Source organism: Lolium rigidum, chromosome 7, assembly GCF_022539505.1.
Source record: "Lolium rigidum isolate FL_2022 chromosome 7, APGP_CSIRO_Lrig_0.1, whole genome shotgun sequence".
Taxonomy (NCBI): Eukaryota; Viridiplantae; Streptophyta; class Magnoliopsida; order Poales; family Poaceae; genus Lolium; species Lolium rigidum.
The window spans coordinates 106134914-106153005 of NC_061514.1; the positions used below are offsets into that span (position 1 = coordinate 106134914).

The 18092-nt window shown below is 48.9% G+C and overlaps 1 protein-coding gene across 1 annotated transcript; it reads left to right on the forward strand.

Annotated features, from left to right (window-relative positions):
- Positions 1-5381: 5381 nt before the first annotated feature.
- LOC124671798 lies at positions 5382-16848 on the forward strand. Its single transcript, XM_047208127.1, has 7 exons — positions 5382-5655; positions 5753-6008; positions 7739-7961; positions 8063-8183; positions 9317-9493; positions 14730-15958; positions 16695-16848. The coding sequence occupies exons 1-7, from the start codon at positions 5503-5505 to the stop codon at positions 16846-16848; spliced, it is 2313 nt and encodes a 770-aa protein (XP_047064083.1). The 5' UTR covers positions 5382-5502.
- Positions 16849-18092: the final 1244 nt, after the last annotated feature.

Sequence of the window (18092 nt, forward strand, 5' to 3'; positions counted from 1 at the left end):
CTATATTAACATGGAACCGACACCCAGGAGGGTACGTCATTAAACCCTAGAATCATTATCGCCAATACTGTCATGATAAACAAGGTTCTTGCAGAGTGCAATTGCCAACTGATTATCAATGAGCAGCTTGATCTTCTGTGGTTCTTCTTCGATCACTGGTTCTTCTCCGATCACTTCTGCAAGCAAGCCATACAACTTGACATGAAGCTGTTGAAGCTGCCATGTATTCAGTCTCGCAGCTCGACAGTGCCACACTCTTCTGCTTTTGAGACGCCCATGTGATAGCACTTGATCCAAGAAGAAAAACCTGACCAGAGGTACTCCTGCGATCGTCCAGGTCACCAGCATGATCCATCACCGGCCTTGTACACAAGCCCGATATCAGTTGAACCCTAGACATAGCGTAGAATCTGCTTCAGTGCTACCCAATGCTCCTTGCCAGGTGCCTCCATGTATGTGCTGATGATTCCAACAACGTAGGCTAAATCAGGCCTAGTGTTTAGATAGCGCAAGCTACCAACCAGACTGGCATCGACCATCGACCACTTCTCCCTCTATCAGCTTCTTGAGCTTCACCCGATTCTCCATCGACACATGTCAGGAATTGCATTTCTCCATTCCTGCCACTTGGAGGATCTTTTTGGCGTAGCTGGATTGGCACACATTGATCCTCTCATCTGCCTGATTCACCTCTATACCTAGGTAATAGCTCAGGAGATCGAGATCACTCATCTGGAACAGCTCTTGCATATGTGCCTTGAACAGACCTATTGCCTTGACGCTTGTCCCAGTGATGATGAGACCATCGACGTACACACTAACGACGAGGAATTCATCTCCTTCAGTACGCCGATACAGTGCATGATCCTGCTCACAACGGCTGAAACCAAGCGAGACTATGGAGGTGTCAAGCTTTGCGTTCTAGGCGCGCGGTGCCTATCGAAGACCGTACAATGCCTTCTTGAGCTTCAGAACCTTCCCAGTGTTGTCGTCGTCGACAAAACCCGCAGGCTGATGCACATACACTTCCTCCTTAAGTTCTCCATTAAGAAAGGCCGACTTAACGTCCACGTGATGGACACTCCACCGGCGATGAGCAACAACAGCGAGGAGCATGCGTACTATCTCGATCCTGGCCACTAGAGCAAACACCTCATCGAAATCGATGCCTTGGCGTTGCGCATACCCCTTTTCCACGAGACGACCCTTGTACTTCACTTTATAGACCCATTTCAGGCCAATGGCGTGGTGACCAGCGGGCAGCGTCTCCAGCTCCCAAGTGTTGTTGTTGCGGGTGCACTTGATCTCCTCCTCCATGGCCTTGAGCCACAGAGCTTGCTCAAGCGCCTCGTCCACAGAGACAGGCTCCTCTGCTGCGCCGAGGCACATCTCGCCCAGCTCGAGTTCCCTGGTGTATTTAGGGTTCGGCATGAATATCCCATCTTGTGCGCGAGTGCGCATCGGATGCGTCGGGAGTGGAGGTGGTGCATACACTACTGCAGATCCTGGAGGCGATGCCGCTGGCGACAGCGGCACTGGCAAGCTTGACGAAGAGCCAGGTGAGTACGAGGACGCTGGCGTCCGTGGCGGTGACGGGTCCTCCATCGAATCCTGGGCGTGCTCTGGGCCACGCATGCTGGATGCGCCATGTTCAGTTTCGTTAGAGAATATGACCGTAAAACGATCAGGTGTCTCAACTTCGGCCGCAGGCTCCTCCCAGTTCCATCTCTTCTCTTTCTTCAAACACCACGTCTCGCGTGATGTGCACCCGCTTTGCAGCTCGATCAAAAACACGATAAGCCTTAGACCCTTCTTCATAGCTGACGAACATGCCAACGCCTGCTCGATCGGACAGTTTGTTGATGCCGGGTCCGATGAGCTTGAAGTGCGCCGTGCAGCCAAAAGTGCGGAAGTAATCCACTCCGGCTTCTTCCCTCGCCATGCCTCGTACGGAGTGACTCCCTTGAGGCTTCTCGCCGGTGACCTGTTCAGTATGTGAACAACAGTCTTCACGGCCTCTGCCCAGAACGTGGCCGGCAAACCCATGCTCTTCATTAGGCTTCGTGCCATCTCGACCACTGTCTGGTTTCTCCATTCGACGACACCATTCTGCTGAGGAGAGTACGGTGCCGTCGTGTTCCTCCGGATGCCACTTCACAGAATGTCGTGAATTCCAGTGAGTTGAACTCACCCCCACGATCTGTTCTGAATGCGCGCAGTCTCACGCCTCGATTAGTTTCCACCAGTGCCTTGATCTTCTTGAAGAAGCGAAATGCCTCATCCTTGCTCCAGAGCAACTCTAGCCACATATATCGACTGAAGTCATCAACAATTAACATGAAATACTTACCTCCAGGCGAAGTTGGCATGCCGGAGCCGCAGAGGTCGCCATGAACGAGGTCAAGGGCGCGCTCTGCGCGATATGCAGATGCACGAAGGAACGGGGTCCGGTGCATCTTGCAGGGGAACATGAAAATGAAGGAGTTGTTAGGGAATCTCAACGGGCCGACGTATTCCGGGCGTCTAAATTATCCGCGCGCGTCCGTTTGCGTTGGCTAGCGGACGCCGAAATGGTCGCTAGGCTCTTGTCTTGCATCGGGGGGCAACCCCAGCAGCATGATGCAATCGATATTTTGTTAGGGCATCTCCAAAGGGCCGACGCATTTCGGACGTCTAAATTGTCCGCGCGCGTCCGTTTGCATTGGCCCGGAGGCGCCGAAATGGTTGCTAGGCTCAAATTGTCCGTTTGCGTCGGGGTTCAAACAAATTAAACATACAAACTGCGAAAAAATAAGTTCAAACTTTTAAACTAGCTACTTCTTCTTTGAAGGCCCCACCTCGTCATCCTCACGGAGGCGCTTCCTACTCGTTACCTCATAGGAAGAGGTATTGGCAGTCGACGCGTCCGACGAGTTTGAGTCCCCGTCTGACGAGTGGTCATTGGGGTCTTCGTCGTCATCCGTAAACGGATACTGCGCATGCGCTCTTGTTTCCTTATTTGACGCCGCCGCCTCGAGCCGTGTCCACCTTACATCTTCATCTTCTTCCTTTCCCTCCTCCTCGTTACGCCGTCGTGGCCAACGGCGCCCCCCCACCTCGACAACGGCCTCCCCCTCCTCATCATGCCTGTCGTCGGCAACGGCATCCGCCTCCTCCTCGCCGACCGTCGGCGGGGAGCTAGAGCGGCTCGCTGTGGCAGCTCTATCCCACCAATGCCGCCATCCCGATGGCTTCCCTCGCTATCGGTGTCCGATGGCAAAGATAGGTTGCTCATGGCTTGAGATGAATGGCAGGCCGGTTGGAGATCCTTAGCGCATACGCAGGGGTCTTATTGAGCGGGGATTAATGACGGCGCATATACCGAAGAGGGCTGCGGCTGCTCTTCCGCGGCAGTTCGGCCCTCCATTTCGGCAGTTCGCGCATCGATCGGATCAGTTGCCACTCCGGCGGTTGCCCTCCCCGGCGTGACCGTGGGAGAAACGAGCGGACGCTCGGCGTGACAGTGCATCGTCCATGGAGACGCAAACATGCCGCATATTTACGCGCCGTTTGCGTCTTCGCGGACAACCCGAATACTATGCGTCGCCCCGCTGGAGCAGGGTGCAAACGCATTTTGGTCTGCGTGGACGCAAACATATCGCCCCATTGGAGATGCCTTTAGGGATGTGAAGACACTCACAGAAAAAATACTAGCGGCGGCGGCCCGTCGGAGAGGCTCCATCTCCGTCGTGCGGCGGCGCTTCTACCTGCAAACGAAGCAGGGTGCGGCGGCACCATTCCCTGGATGCAGCAGTCGTCGGCGCGCGGGGTTGGTTCCGCCTTCGCCCACCAAACCGCGGTGAGAAATGAATGCGAGAAGGGGTCCCGGTCAAAACAAGTGCGAGAAGGGGACGCGCTCAACCACGTGATCGATCGCCACGGCGGATGACACGCAAGCGAGCTCTTCCACGAGAAAGGCGGTGTTTTCCTTATTTTTGAGAAACAATAGAACAGGCGGGAAAAAAAAGAGAGATCGTCCGATTCAGCGGAGCACGGATGGGAGCACATGCCGTGCGGGGAGCAAGCAAGCCGCGTCTAACGCGGTTGTGGGCATCCAATGCGTTTACTAACGTTATTACAAGTCAACTGAACAATCTTGTCCTCATGTAATTTCCTACACTGGAGTATACTATATATATGCTACTCCTTAGTCCTTACTTCGCTCTTTACTCAGCTGGTGTGTTCTTTGCCCCTCTCTTCGAACTAATCGCGTGTCTTGTGAGCATCTACTTAGCATCGGCAACTTCTTCCAGGTTAGTACTTTCCAAGCACCAGCACTTTATCCAATCGAATACTTTCGGAATGATGCATTAACCATTCTTCGGTTGCACACTCAGATCTGTCATATACCCAGTTTTGCTTTTGAAAAGTGTATGTTTTACTGAATCCTGTCTTAACACTTCAGATCGGGGGGGCTCTCATTTCCTTCTTTCCCATCTCTCTCTCCACTTCCCTTTGAGAGTCGCCCAAGCCTCTCCGGCTCCTCCTCCTCTACTCTCCGGCGGCTCTGCCGGCCGGAGGGGATGGGGATGGGGAGGCCGGTTCTCCTCTGTATATACTGGTAGTTTTAGGTTGGACTTTTTGCCTGTATGGCTGTATGGCGCTATGCCGTTTCCGCGTCGAGATGCTGGGCTGCTTTCGAGCTGCAGCCTAGACGAGGTGAAGCTCAGGCGAGGTCTCCCGTGGTGGAAGACGAAGCTCCTGGGCGGATCTGGTGGCGCCCCCTAAATAAGCTCGGCAGGGCTCAACATCGGGGAGATCTGCAGCTTCTTCATCTTCTTTCTTGCCTTCTTGGTGAAGGGGAGGAGGAAGAGGAAGGGCTGGATGCTCCACATGTTGTGACGCTGCGGGAAGATGGAGCATGCACATCTGCAAGTGCTCCGGAAGCTGCGCTGTTCTGCGGAGATCATCAACGCCGGCTGCATCGCGCCGGGGTTATTTCGGGCCAGAGAGGCCTCTCCGCGCTCGGGATTCTTCTGCAACCGAGCTGTTTCTTCCTCCTTCGGAGGATCTTCGGCGACCTTGGTGCGGGATCCATCGACGGCGACACCCCAAGTGGCCATGTCCCCGGTGGTGCTGCTGGCGCCCTTACCTGGACGTCAACCAGTTGTGGCGGTGAAGACCTAGGACTTGATTGCTTTCTCCTTTCTCTTTTCAGGGTCTTGTTCGAAAAACTGGAGGACCTAGTTGTAATCTCTTTGTTCATTAGGGTTCTTCCTGTAAACCTGTACGCACCGCCCTTTTAATGCAGTTTCAAGGCCCTTCGGGGCCATTCCCTGTTCAAAAAAAAAAAAAAAAAAAAAAAAAAAAACACTTCAGATCTAAGGCAGGCGACACCCCGAACCGCCACCCTCCTCGGACGCGTTCTCCTTTCGTCGGGAGCCACGCGGATCAGAAGGCAAAGCCAGCACCACCCACTATCCAACCTGTGTTATTGCTCTTACTATTTTTCGTGCATTAGAAATGGCGGAACAAGCAAGTGAAGTTAAATCACTGGAGCGCATATTAAGTGATGCAAGTGCAGACCCAACCAGGCTAGCATATGGACTTATAAAGTCTATTACAAGTGACTTCTCTACAGAAATTGGTCGTGGTGCGTTTGGAGTTGTTTACCTGGTATGATTTTTTTTCTTACTCCATTTTCTTTAGTGTAAAAAGAATCGTATATCCCCAACCCGCACACACCCCCGGCTAACTTGATAATTAAAAGCAGGGAACTCTTCCAAATGGGATGGTTGCTGTGAAGAAGCTCTCCATATTGCAGGATTTTTCTGATGACCGATTTCATTGTGAGGTTGACTGTCTACTGAAGACAAAACACAACAATATAGTCAGATTTCTAGGCTATTGTGCAGACACACAAGGGGAGCTAGTTGAGCACAAAGGAAGAAAAATTATGGCGGAGGTACGACAAAGGTTTCTATGCTTTGAGTATGTTCCCAACAGAAGTCTTCGGCATTATCTTAAAGGTACAAAGTTTGCAACTTTATTTCTCCGTAATGTAATTATTAAGAGCTTAACATTTTCTAGATATATCTCCTTAGAACATTTTCTAGATATATCTCCTCAGATATTATTTATTTTATAAGGCCTTGTCCATCTTTAAAATCAAAGTTGAACTTGGACTATACAAATAATTTGTAGACGCAATAAAATTAATAGTACCTTTAAAACCAAAATTAATTTGTAGCCCCTCACGATGACCTTCCATATTTTACTTCACCACTAGTAGTATACACAATCAGTCCCCAGAAAAAGATACATTCAGTTCAGTCAGCTAACATTCTTAATATTTCATTTATCAAGTAAAATACTATGATATGAATTTCATGTGTGCTATTACTTGTAGCATTTATTGGATAATTTAAGAGGAGTGATTTGCCAAGGGCGTGAAAAGACCCCTGTGTCGTCTACGGGGCATACATGTGTGGGCAGGATAAAGAGAGCATATAAGCGCGTGCTTTAAAAAAAACTTTCATCGGATGTATTGCTTTTTTTTTTCTATGGCTACACTATTCTAATATACCCCCTCCAATCCATAATAAATGTCGTGGTGTAGTTTAAATTTATACTAAAATCACAACACTTATTATGGATCAGAGGGAGTAGTGTCTTTTATGCTGCCTCAAATAGCATAGGTGTAATGCCCCTATTTATTTATTTCGTGATCTAGTATGTACTCACTTCTCATGTATCATAGGTGCACACCTTTGTTTTTGTAAATCCTGGATGCAAAGAATAGGTGGACTGGACCGCAAAATAAACAAAAAAAAATAGCCTTACCAAAACAAACAAACACCCTAAAAACCAATGGTGGGATATTATGGCTGCCCACAACACGACACGGGTAACATTTGGACACGCCCGCACCCCTCCACTTAGGCTGCTCATAGTGGAGAGTAACTTAGTCTAGTAACATACTCCATCCGTCCACAAATAGGTGGACGTGCGGGATTTTCAAGACATATTAGCAAAAGGACAGAAAAATTGCATTGAGAAGATGCAACCAACATCTCTCTCTTCTTTAATTATTTCACCTCCAATAGGCTAAGTGCATGTACAAAATTAAGATAACATGTGTTGAGTATTATTGGATTCGATTTCCGTGCGATGAGAGAGAAATAATTTTTGCTAGTTTAAAGTGCATAGGAAACATAGAAGTACACTCTTTCATGGACAAAATTTGAGGCTAGATGTCCACTTATTTGAGGACGGAGGGAATATGCCATGTTACTAGTCTAAGTTACTATCTCCATAGTAGGTAGTAACTTAGATGTGGTTTCATGCAATGTGCTATTAATTATGTTGTAGACTCATATTGCTTTGGAATGTGTGATGTTATGGTAACATAGCTAGTTACCACATCATTCTCTTTCTTCTTTTATTGTCATGCCATGTCACCAAAATGCCTTGAGATGTGTGATGTTACCACCTATGTGAGCAGTCTCAGTCACCCCACCAATATTTCATATGCTGCATTTTTTTAGGCCTTTCAGGGATTTTGGTTCATGAGTGCATTTGAATAGCGAGTATAAAGGCTTTACTAAAATAACTCTTCCAGAAAGGTTATTGATTTCTCGGTAGAAACTATTCAATGCAAAACATACATACAGAGATTAATGACAAACACATTATCAAATTCGCAAAAAGAAAACAAACACATTATCACAATTGAATGCTCTTCTGTTTGTTTTTGTAGAAAAACCTCAGGGAAATGAGTGGAAAACACGTTATGGAATGATGAAGGGAATTTGTCAGGGTCTGCAGTATCTTCATAAAGAACGAATTAATCATTTGGACCTGAAACCTGAAAATGTTCTACTGGGTGCTGGCATGGAACCGAAAATCACGGACTTTGGCTTGTCAAGATGTTTTGATGAAGACCATTCACGAACTTTTGTTAAATGCACTGCTGGGACAAGGTACATTGAGCCTGCTAAGGGTTTAATTTTTTCTTTGCCTGTATCGACTATCGATTTTGGTTTTATCTCATCATGCTTCAACCCATCATATACATATGCAGGGGATATATTGCACCCGAAATGATAGAAAAAGGAGAAATATCATTCAAGTCAGATATATTCAGTTTGGGCGTCATATTCATAAATATTTTAACCCGAAGTGATAACAATGGTGATGACAATGTAAGGGGAACTTTCTTGACCAGTTTCGTCTTGTTTTTATTGAATTATGTCATCTTTTCTCATTCCATACATACTATTGTTACAAATCCGCTAGCAAAGTGTCATAAATGAAAAAGGGAGCAAAAACTCGGGAAGCATAACACTCAAGCTGTCACGATGGGAAGGCTAGGCCACCGGTATTCTTGCTAAACAAATCCCTAATGACCATCTCTACTTCATATATTATCACCATCTCGGTGTCATCCCCTCACCGAAGTTTTGGCGTCTCTGAAGTTTAGCATACCTACGAAGCTAATGTGTACAAGAGTATGTAATTTGCACGGGGAAATTTATATATCTCTTATCCAAAGCAACATCGTTTATGCAATGGAATAGTGTAGCAAGATTTTTATAGCAAAACACCATCCAAAATTTTAGCTCTCACCTCCCTCCTTTATTTACATTTTCATATTGCTTGGAGGCCATATTTTGGGCTTACCTGCCCCTGGAGTCGTGGGGCATTGCTGCGAAGAGAGCACATATTCATAACTGGGTCATCTCTGAGACAAGCACAATAGTGAAATACATTTTTCCCTCTACTTGCGATTAGTGAATTTCAGCGTAGATCTACTTCTCACATGTAATATTCAGATATTCAGAAGTACTACCCTTTAGGAAATGTTGGACTAATGCCTTGTCATGCAGTTTGTTTTGTTAGTACAAGAATTAAATATGTTTTCGTTATATATTTGCAGAAAAGCTAACAATTAAATTAATATCTTGTACGGATTTGTTATCTTTATTTCTAGCTCCATCAAGTTGCACAATGTGAGACTTAGTGTTTTACAAAAAAAAAAAGTGCATGTCTAACTTTAGTTGTAGAAATGTACAGCTGTATGTTGCACATTTCTACCAAGAAGCGGTTCATAATTTTAAGAATATCGAACAATCTTATTTTTGTTTCATCATGAATCAATGGCTGAAATGGCCGAGTTAGAAATAAGTGTTCCTCTGTCGACTTAGTAATAGGCATTCCCTGTTCTGTAAGGTCGAGAGTAATAATGTTTGATAAAAGACAATCTAGTTGTTGAGGTTGGATCCTGTAACAATAGTCTCTGATGTTGTCATCCTTATTGTCTGTGTGTACTTTGCAGTGGCATAATTCTGTAGATGTGGATGGCCCTGAAGTGGAGATCTGCATTGAGATAGCTCGAACCTGTGTGGAGTTTGACCAACATAAAAGACCTTCTATATATGAGATAAATCATAGATTGAATGAGATGGAGAGTGTTCAAGAAGCAGCAAATAACCAAATGTCTTCCATAGATCAGGTATGATAATGCAATACTGTGGAGTGTAAGCTTACACAAATAATGTTGAGCGTTTTTCTTTTTCTAGAAAAAAAGGGCACTTGCCCGTCTTTCTATATAAAGTTAACATAGTTTGGTATTGGTACAGTATTTTCCCAGGGGGCTACCGATTGCAATAGAACAGGCCAAAACAGAAACAAGCCATAAAACTTGACAGCCATATATACACGTAAAAATATTCCTTTACTGAAATAAAATCTGGAATTGTGTTGTATAAGTGATCATGCATTTTTTATCATTCAATGAGCATCTTGTATTTCATAAAAATTGGGGGTTATATAGTCCTTACGTAAGGCCGCCCTATCCAACTTTCAGGCATTAGGATACGTTTAAGACGCGGATGATTATCATAAGAGATTCCCACCATATCATAAGATTAGCATTCTTGAAAATCGGCACTTCTCCCAATTCAGAAGACAGAAGGAATTCTAGGATTATCCTTTTGGGCAAAGACTTTTATACAGATTTTTTCTGAATTATCTATGCCATACTGTATTCTCGTAGGATGATACACGCTAGCTAAAGATCCACCGGGTACCAATTAGCGACTACATGAAGATAAGAGCATCTCCACTCGTCTCCCCGAGAAGCCCCCCACGAGCCGTTTTTTACATCCGGACGGCGAAATCTGACCCAGTCGCGCCCCTGGTTCCTCGATTTCGTCCGGATTTGGACCTAAATTCATCCGGCGATCCCACGCCATCCCCGGCCCCCGGGGAGCGCTCGGGGACTCCGGATGGAGCAAAACCAACCGCCCACGCCCACGTGTCTCCTCTTTCGTCCGGACTCCCCGGAACATCGTTTTTTTCCCCGAGAAACGCCACTTGGGGAGCACACGACTGAAAATATACTGCCCCCATTCCAAAAATTGATCCAATCCGAACGAAAATTTCGCCAGATTTAGGCGTGGGGAGCGCCAACGAGTGGGGATGCTCTAACTAGCAACATCACAGTTCACCCAGCATAGAGGCCCATATCCAGCACTCACGGTGTGTTTGGTAGAGCTCCTCCACTCCACCTCAACTTCACCTCTTAACTACACTCCATCTATCAACTCCGGAGCTGTAAAAATGTATTGTACTAGTAGTATTGAACCATTGCTCGGATCAAGTTTCTCTTGCATCTTCCACACAACACACACATCTGCACGGAAAAGAGCTGCAGTACATCCAACGGACGCGTTTCGTCCTGCTCGCTCCCGCGAGCGGCGGGGCGAACCCTAGCCTCGCTCTCGCACGCCCCCCTCTCTCGCCGCCGCCAGAGGGCGTTGCCGGGCAAAGCCCGGGGCGCCGGCGCCGGCGGGGCCTCCTCTCCCTCTCGCTTGACGGTGGCGACGCGGGCCGGCGCGGTTGGCAGGGGCGGCGCTTCTGCGCAGGAGGCGACGGCGCTCGACCATGGCGCGATGTCTGCGCGGCTCCAGCGGGGCGGGCCTCTTGCTGGCGCGTCCCGACGCCGGCGCGTCCGTGGCCATGGGTGGAGGCGGCGGGCCCAAATCTGGGCCGACGGGCCTAGGTCTGGGATGTTTCTGGGCAGTCTTGGGCTAGGCTGGCCCGAGGTGTATGGTCTCTGGGCAGCAGGGTGCTGCCTTTTGCCCGAGGGCAGAGGATTGAACTGGTTGAGGCCGTCGCCGGCGTCAGGTCGGGCTGGTGGTGCTTGGGCAGCCTATGCTATCGATCTTGGTAGGGACCAAGATGCCCCTCTCTGGTATGCTCCGACTGGAGAGTGTTGGGGATCTGTGGTGGGGAGGGGGTGCTCCAACGGTGCGGTGGCGGTCTCCGCCATCGCCTTCCAATTTCCCTCCGGCCACTATCGACTACCCGGGGACGGTGTGTCTCGGTTTCTGTTCCTGCGGGACCGGGGTGGCACCATTGGGTTTTTTGGCCTGCAAGGACGCTTGCGTGCTCGATGGTGTGTTTGCGAAAGCAAAGCAAGGCGTTTGACATTGCCGGCAACGACGATGTCTATGGACGCCGTTCACCTTCTTGGAGGCGTGGCCAAGACACACATCTTATCGCCGGTTGCCTGCCCCTTGGCACTGTCTGCTACCCTAGTTACTAGTGATCCCTCCGAGCTCCTCCTCGAAACTCCTATTCGTTGAGGCCATGCGTCAGGTAGTGCCCGGCTCCATATAGACGGTATGATTGCACGACCACTCCCAAGCCTAGGGTGGCTGTAGGCGTGTGCGTTGCGGCAGGAGGTACCCCGGTGTTCTTCAACAGCTGGTGGTCTGTCCTGATGGCATGCGCTTAGACATAGGCGTTCTCTTGGGGTGGGCGCCGAAGCTTCCATGAAAGCGCTGCACAGCTTGCATGTGCCGACAATGATGACGCTCGCGAGCGTCGTTCTCCTTCCTGAAGGCGTTGTCCTGAAGCTCCCCCTTTCGAACTCTGGAGGTTCGCCGGCTTCACTAGCGCAGTTAGCTAGTTCCCAGGGTGTTGGTGGTCCTCTGTGTGCCAAGATGTTCAGTGTGCTAGTTCTGCGTGGTTCAGGTCCGTGGAGTGGCATCTCGGGGCTTGCTGCCTCAGCCGAGCCGCCGGTGTTTCGGATGAACTTGTAATTTAGGGCTTGGCTCTTTTTGTACTTGTTCCTTGTTTTAGGCTTTAGCTCTTCACCACCTAGTCTTGTATCTCTAGCTGGTATCCCCATTTTTATCTTTCTTCCTTTTTCTTTGCTTGTTGTCACCATATACTCCTTGTCGGTTAATGACTTTGTTAGTTTAAACCTGGGCTCGTGGAGCCTGTTGTTTAAAAAAACACACATCTGCACGCACGCGCCCTCGCAACGCGCACCACTGCTGTAGAATGACGATCAATTGGACTGAGGTCAAGGTTGACTGAAATAATAATATCATTGTGCCAAATGACCCAGAAAAGAGCAGAGGCTCCAATACAGACCAGGCAATCATTTCCCCCTAACTCTTTTTCTTGACTGTAACTACGGCGGGAGTTAGAGCATCACTAGTAGTGCCCCTAAACTCTCAAACCCTAAAAAATAACTGATTTTTATAAGTTTGTGAGAGGAAAAACGCGTAGAGTAGAACCCCTAAACCCTCGAACCCTCAAAAAAATTTAAAGTCCCAACCCTCAAATCCATTTTCAACCTGTAGAAGTAGGGGTTGGGGAGGCCAAACAGCCCCCAACCCGCACTCCTCTTCCTCTTCGCGCGGGAGGGAAATTTCCCCTCCCAACCTGCCGCCTCCGCGCCGCCGCCCGCCTCCCGCCGCGATTCCGGCCGCCGCCCGCCTCCCCTCGACCCCTGCCGCCGTCGCGAGCTCCCCCGCCCCCGGATCCGCGCCTCCCCGCCACCCGCCGCCCCGATACGCGACCTCCCGAGCCGCCGCGGCCGCCTCCGAGCCGCCCCCGCCGACCGCCGCCTCCCGCGCCTCCCCGAGCCGCGCCACCCCGCCTCGCCACCGACCCTCGCCGCCCCGCCTCCCCGAGCCGCGCCGCCCCACCTCGCCGCCGACCCCTGCCGCCCCGCCCCGCCGCCGACCCCTGCCGCCCCGCCTCCGCTTGCGGTGGAGATGCCGCCGCGCCCTGCCACGCTCATCCACCGGCCACCACGACGTGCGGCTCCGCCTCTTTGGCCGGTGGGGCGCCGAGATCACGCGCGGCGGCGAGCGGTTTTGGCTCGGGACGTTCGACTCGGCCGAACTCGCCGCCCGCGCGTACGACGTCATGGTGTGGCGCTACGACGGCGGCGTCGGGCCGCGGAACTTCTTCGACGTCGACAACCTCGCGGCGGCCGAGTTCGTGGCACCGCCGTTCAGCGTCGTTACCCGCGCCGAGGAGCGCGCTGTCCGCCGGGAATACATGCGGATGTCCATCCGGAACCGCGATGAGGCGGAAATGGCCGCCTTCCGTGCGGCGCATCCGTAGCACATCACAGAGGAGCTCGAGTTCTACGCGCAACTGGCGGTGCAGCGAGCTGCGACGACCGCCTCTCGACCGTCTTCATCCTCAGCGCCGCCTCCCACTATCGTAGTTGACGAGAGCTCTGACGACAACGATCCCGATTGGATCGATAAGCTGGTCGCGGAGATGGAGGCGGAGGAAGCCGCGGAGGAAGCCGCCAAGAAGGCCGCGGAGGACCCCGATTGGTACGACAATATGGTCGCGGAGATGGAGGCCGAGGATGCCGCAGAGGAAGCCGCCAAGAAGGCCGCGGAGGACCCCGATTGGTACGACAAGATGGTCGCGGAGATGGAGGCCGAGGATGCCGCGGAGGTAGCCGCCAAGAAGGCCACGGAGGATAAACCCTAGATGGTTTCAGTGTCTACCGATGAACTATCTACCTAGTGTCAATGTCAGTGTCTACCTATGAACAATTGTGATATATCATGAATGTTTTTAAGGGTTTGAGGGTTCTAGTCTTTGCCCTCAATCCTCACTTTTAAGGGTTTGAGGGTTCTAGTCTTTGCCCCTGTTTTTCACCCCTCAAAAGTGCCAAAAAATGCCCATTCTCAACCCTTAAACTGCTTTGAAGATTTGAGAGTTTGAGGGCTCTACTAGTGATGCTCTTAGTAAGCCTGAACAACTATAAGTCAAAGTCTGTGGTACAGAGTCAAATTACAAGTCGGAAAGAGAAAAATGAGAGTACAAGCCAAGCAGACCATGAACAATTTCCCCCTAACTGCTTAGCCAGATCATGAACTCCCAAACAGCTTGAGGACCTCTGGCGAGCCCATTGCCTCTAGAACACCATATATATATACCATGTATATTTGGAAATAGGACAAGGAAAGAAAAAAAAAATGATCCACGCTCTCTCTCCATCACAGAAAGGGCATTTCCCATTCCGAGGGCCATTTCTTTTCTGCAGCTGCTCCCTAGTCAGTAATTTAACCTGAATCACTTGGCAAGTAAAAAACTTATTACTCCGTCTAGTTTTATAAGACGTTTTGGTCTTTTGAAGGTTCACTCGTTTTTAGGTGTATCTAGTCTATTTTTTGTATGTAGATTCACTCCTCTTGATTTGTATCTAGTCTATTTTAAATATGTATAAAACACCTTATATTACTGCACGGAGGGAGTATTTTCAGTGGGATTCTTATGCCCCACACCATTTGCATATGAGTATCCGTGGCTCCCCCCATTCTACAAAGCCACGTTTTTCTGTTGGCAACAAAGTACGAAAGTTTTTGCAAATCAATCAGCACTAATCTTTTTCGTTCTTTGTATGCCTATCTTCCTCAAAGAAGCTGCCTCCATCAGTGTCGCCTTCTTGCATAGACAACAAAGACTGTGAAAAGACCAAAATGGAGTCAAGTAAACAGGGCGAGACAAGTTACGCCAGTGGCATGGGTCATCCAAGGGACGACGGCGGCCAATGCCAGACAAGCAGCAAAGTTGCAAAGATGGTGCCGCAGCCACAGCCACAGCAGATGCAGGTAAACGGACTGAATCCAGCTGACTCACGGATGAGGGACGCTAAGTCCGTCAAGATTGACCTCCTCGAGCACCCCAACGGTGGCAGCAAGGTGGATGGCCAGTCCGGTCGCGATGATGGCCTCTACAACAACTTGCACGATGGTCCGGAGATGGCGATGAATGCGGTGGCAGTAGGCATGCCGGCGCCGTGGTTTTACCAGGGCAGTCGCAGTGGCAGCATGCCTGCCGGGGTGGAGAATCTGCCGGCTGCCGGCGGCTCCATGGCGCAGCAGGAGCAGGAGCGCATAGCTCGCATCCAGCACTTGAACCAATTACAGTTAAAGGTGATGATGATGAAGGGCGGCCACGGCGGGGCAGGTCACGTGCCTTCATTGTCGTACCCGATGATGCCGCACAATGAGTCATCCCAGGTGAAGCAAACGCCGCCACGACTCATGGTGGCCGTACCTGAAGTTCAGCCACCCCCCGAGGACGACTCCGATGATGACTTTTGGGACGACGAGTGGGACAGTGATGACTTTGACGACGAAGATCTCAGTGCTCGTGGCGGCGGCAACAAGATCCCTCTGCCGATCAGCAAGAACAACGACGCAAAAAGTGGCGGCAACGAGATCCCTCCGCCAATCAGCAAGAATGAGAAGCAGAGTACTGCCAAAGAAAGTGGCGGCAACAGAATCCCTCCGCCAATCAGCAAGAACAGCCAAAATGAAATCCATGGGCAGACGACCAAGATCGCCACCCGAGGAGAACATTCAACCGGAGGGAACCACCCGGGCATCGTCACAAACCATGACTCGAGGTGGCGAATGCCGCAGCAGCAGCACATGACGGGGAATATGCCGCCTAGCCAGATGGGGGGTAATGGGTGGGCGGGCGACATGACCCGGCGGCCGCTCAATGTGGGCAACGGAGGCTACCTGCCGCCCGTGCCGCAGGTTTCTGGGGCGGCCGAAAACTACATGGCATATATGCAGCTGCAGCACATGGCATATATGCAGCAGCAACAATTGGCATTTTACTATCAGTCTTCCTTTTTGTTAGTATGTGCAATTATTATCATCGTCCTAGTCATTTTCCAAGTGCCCGTCAATAGGTGTTGGGAATAGGTAAGTACGTATCTGAATAATTTGGCAATTTAATTTGGAATACTAGGACATGGTTCTGTCTTTACCATCTGAATAATATTTCCAGCCTTTTGCGCTGCTGTTTTTTAATGGTGTCTATTAATTAAGTGATGTGAATTTGATCACTATATGGATGTATTATCTCAAAGATTGCGTCAATCCATGTTCAAACCCGTCAACAATTTATTACATTTTGATTGGAACAAAAAAAATTGGGACTTAACCGTATATGCAATATGTAAAACATTTCCCTCACCCACTCCGAAGTTTGAAGCTTGGCAAGGTGTGAACTTAACTTCTCGAAATAGGCTTTGGTGCCGCTTTATAAGTAAAGCATCACAACAATGCAAGATCCAGTGCAAACGAAAACTGACAAGGTCTGCTGGGGCAACGATACACATATGCCCAAACTCGAAATAAAAAAAAAACGATACAACCTTGAGTGGTAGGGCAACTCAGTGGCTAAACTGCGTAGATAAACAGCGCGCCGCCACTAGAAGGTCCTCAAGCATGTTGTCCAGCCTTTCCCTCTCCGCCACCTACTGAGCGGGTACCATTTCTGCAAAAACGCTAATAATTTAAACAAAGAGTCAGAGGCCCGCTGCAGAAAGATGTGCTCAATTACCATCCTATTGCGAATCGCCAAAGGGTCCAGGATGTCACTGCAAACACTAACCAGAGAAGCGCCTCCTCCTACCAGTACAGTTCACATGGGTCTCCAGGAAATGGCCGAGGTCTAGGGCCTGCCACTCAGGCCAGGACCACACCTACGAAGCTCCAAAGAAACTACGACGCATGGTAGGAGAACATTATGACACTACTAGGAAAAAGACTATCACTGACGGACCAAAATACTCTATCGCCGGGGCACCATTGCGCGCCAGCGGTAGCACGCTCGTGGTAACGGCTTGTCACCGGCACACCAGCCTGGTATGTTGGCAGTAACACCATATATCACCCGCACACCACTATGGTATGCCAACGGTATCCTTTTTCCCCATAAAGGTGACTCGAGGGTTTATATCGAACTGTCGGAGAATTGGCTCAGAGGTATCTCTTTTTCTCTTTTTCTAGCAATCCTGCAAAGTAAAGTATTTCCTTGTGTCTCCAACTCCACTGTGTGGTTGTCAAGCACAAGGTTGCATATTAGTGATTGTAGATAAAAGAAGTAGTAAAAGTAAAGTAAAGTAAATAAACAATGTAAACTAAGTAAATGCAGTAAATAGATAATTGTTTTTGTGTTTTATTTGTGATTAAGTAAACAAAGTATTTTTGTCCTTTCAGATTAAAATAGTGCTGCAAGTACAAAGTAAGATAAATGCAATGGAAAGGTGTTTCTTATGATTAAAATTGGACCGGGTTCATGAGTTCACTTGTCTACTCTCTTTTTAAGTTTTTAAGTTGCAGTGGCTACTAGCAATTTATCAATGAGATAATATTGGTGCAACTTCAGTATGTGTTTGATAAGCATTTATATGGGCATCATGTCCTAACATAGAGATGATGCAACACATCTCTCTTACTCTTCACAAGAAAGGGAAAACTCCAAGCAATCTTGTATTAAGAATTAACATAGCGTAGCATTAAGTACTTCGACATGATGTTTAAATATCAAATATGCTACCTTGAGCAAACAAGATTATCACTTTCTTCACGTGATAAACATAGCACATGCATTCATTTTATCCCAAGTGAGGCAGCAAAGTAAAATGTAAAACCTTAATAGATCATGAATTTGTTGTCACTATTCAATCACTAAAACCATGCTGCTCCATCTAATACACACATCTCGCCGCACATGTTCTTGCATACAAGTTGGATCAGAACAAGCACTTAAGAACGGGGTACAACATGCATCTATCAATACATCTTAAACATAATAGATTTGAATCTCATATCACAATATCAAAGAATAAAGATCCGCTACATAGGAATTACATATATGACCATTATCATGTTGGGCAGCCCTTATGGTACTAAGATATATGAAGAAGAACAGAGAAATAGATCAAGATAATGCCACAAACCCATAGTCCAGAGGTGGAG

Bases quoted from the DNA above. Each gene is read 5' to 3' on its own strand.
- LOC124671798 (XM_047208127.1), top strand. From the start codon at position 5,503: ATGGCGGAACAAGCAAGTGAAGTTAAATCACTGGAGCGCATATTAAGT. The intron at 7,962-8,062 runs GTACATTGAGCC...ATACATATGCAG, and splicing joins AAATGCACTGCTGGGACAAG to GGGATATATTGCACCCGAAA. The intron at 9,494-14,729 runs GTATGATAATGC...TCTTCCTCAAAG, and splicing joins AAATGTCTTCCATAGATCAG to AAGCTGCCTCCATCAGTGTC.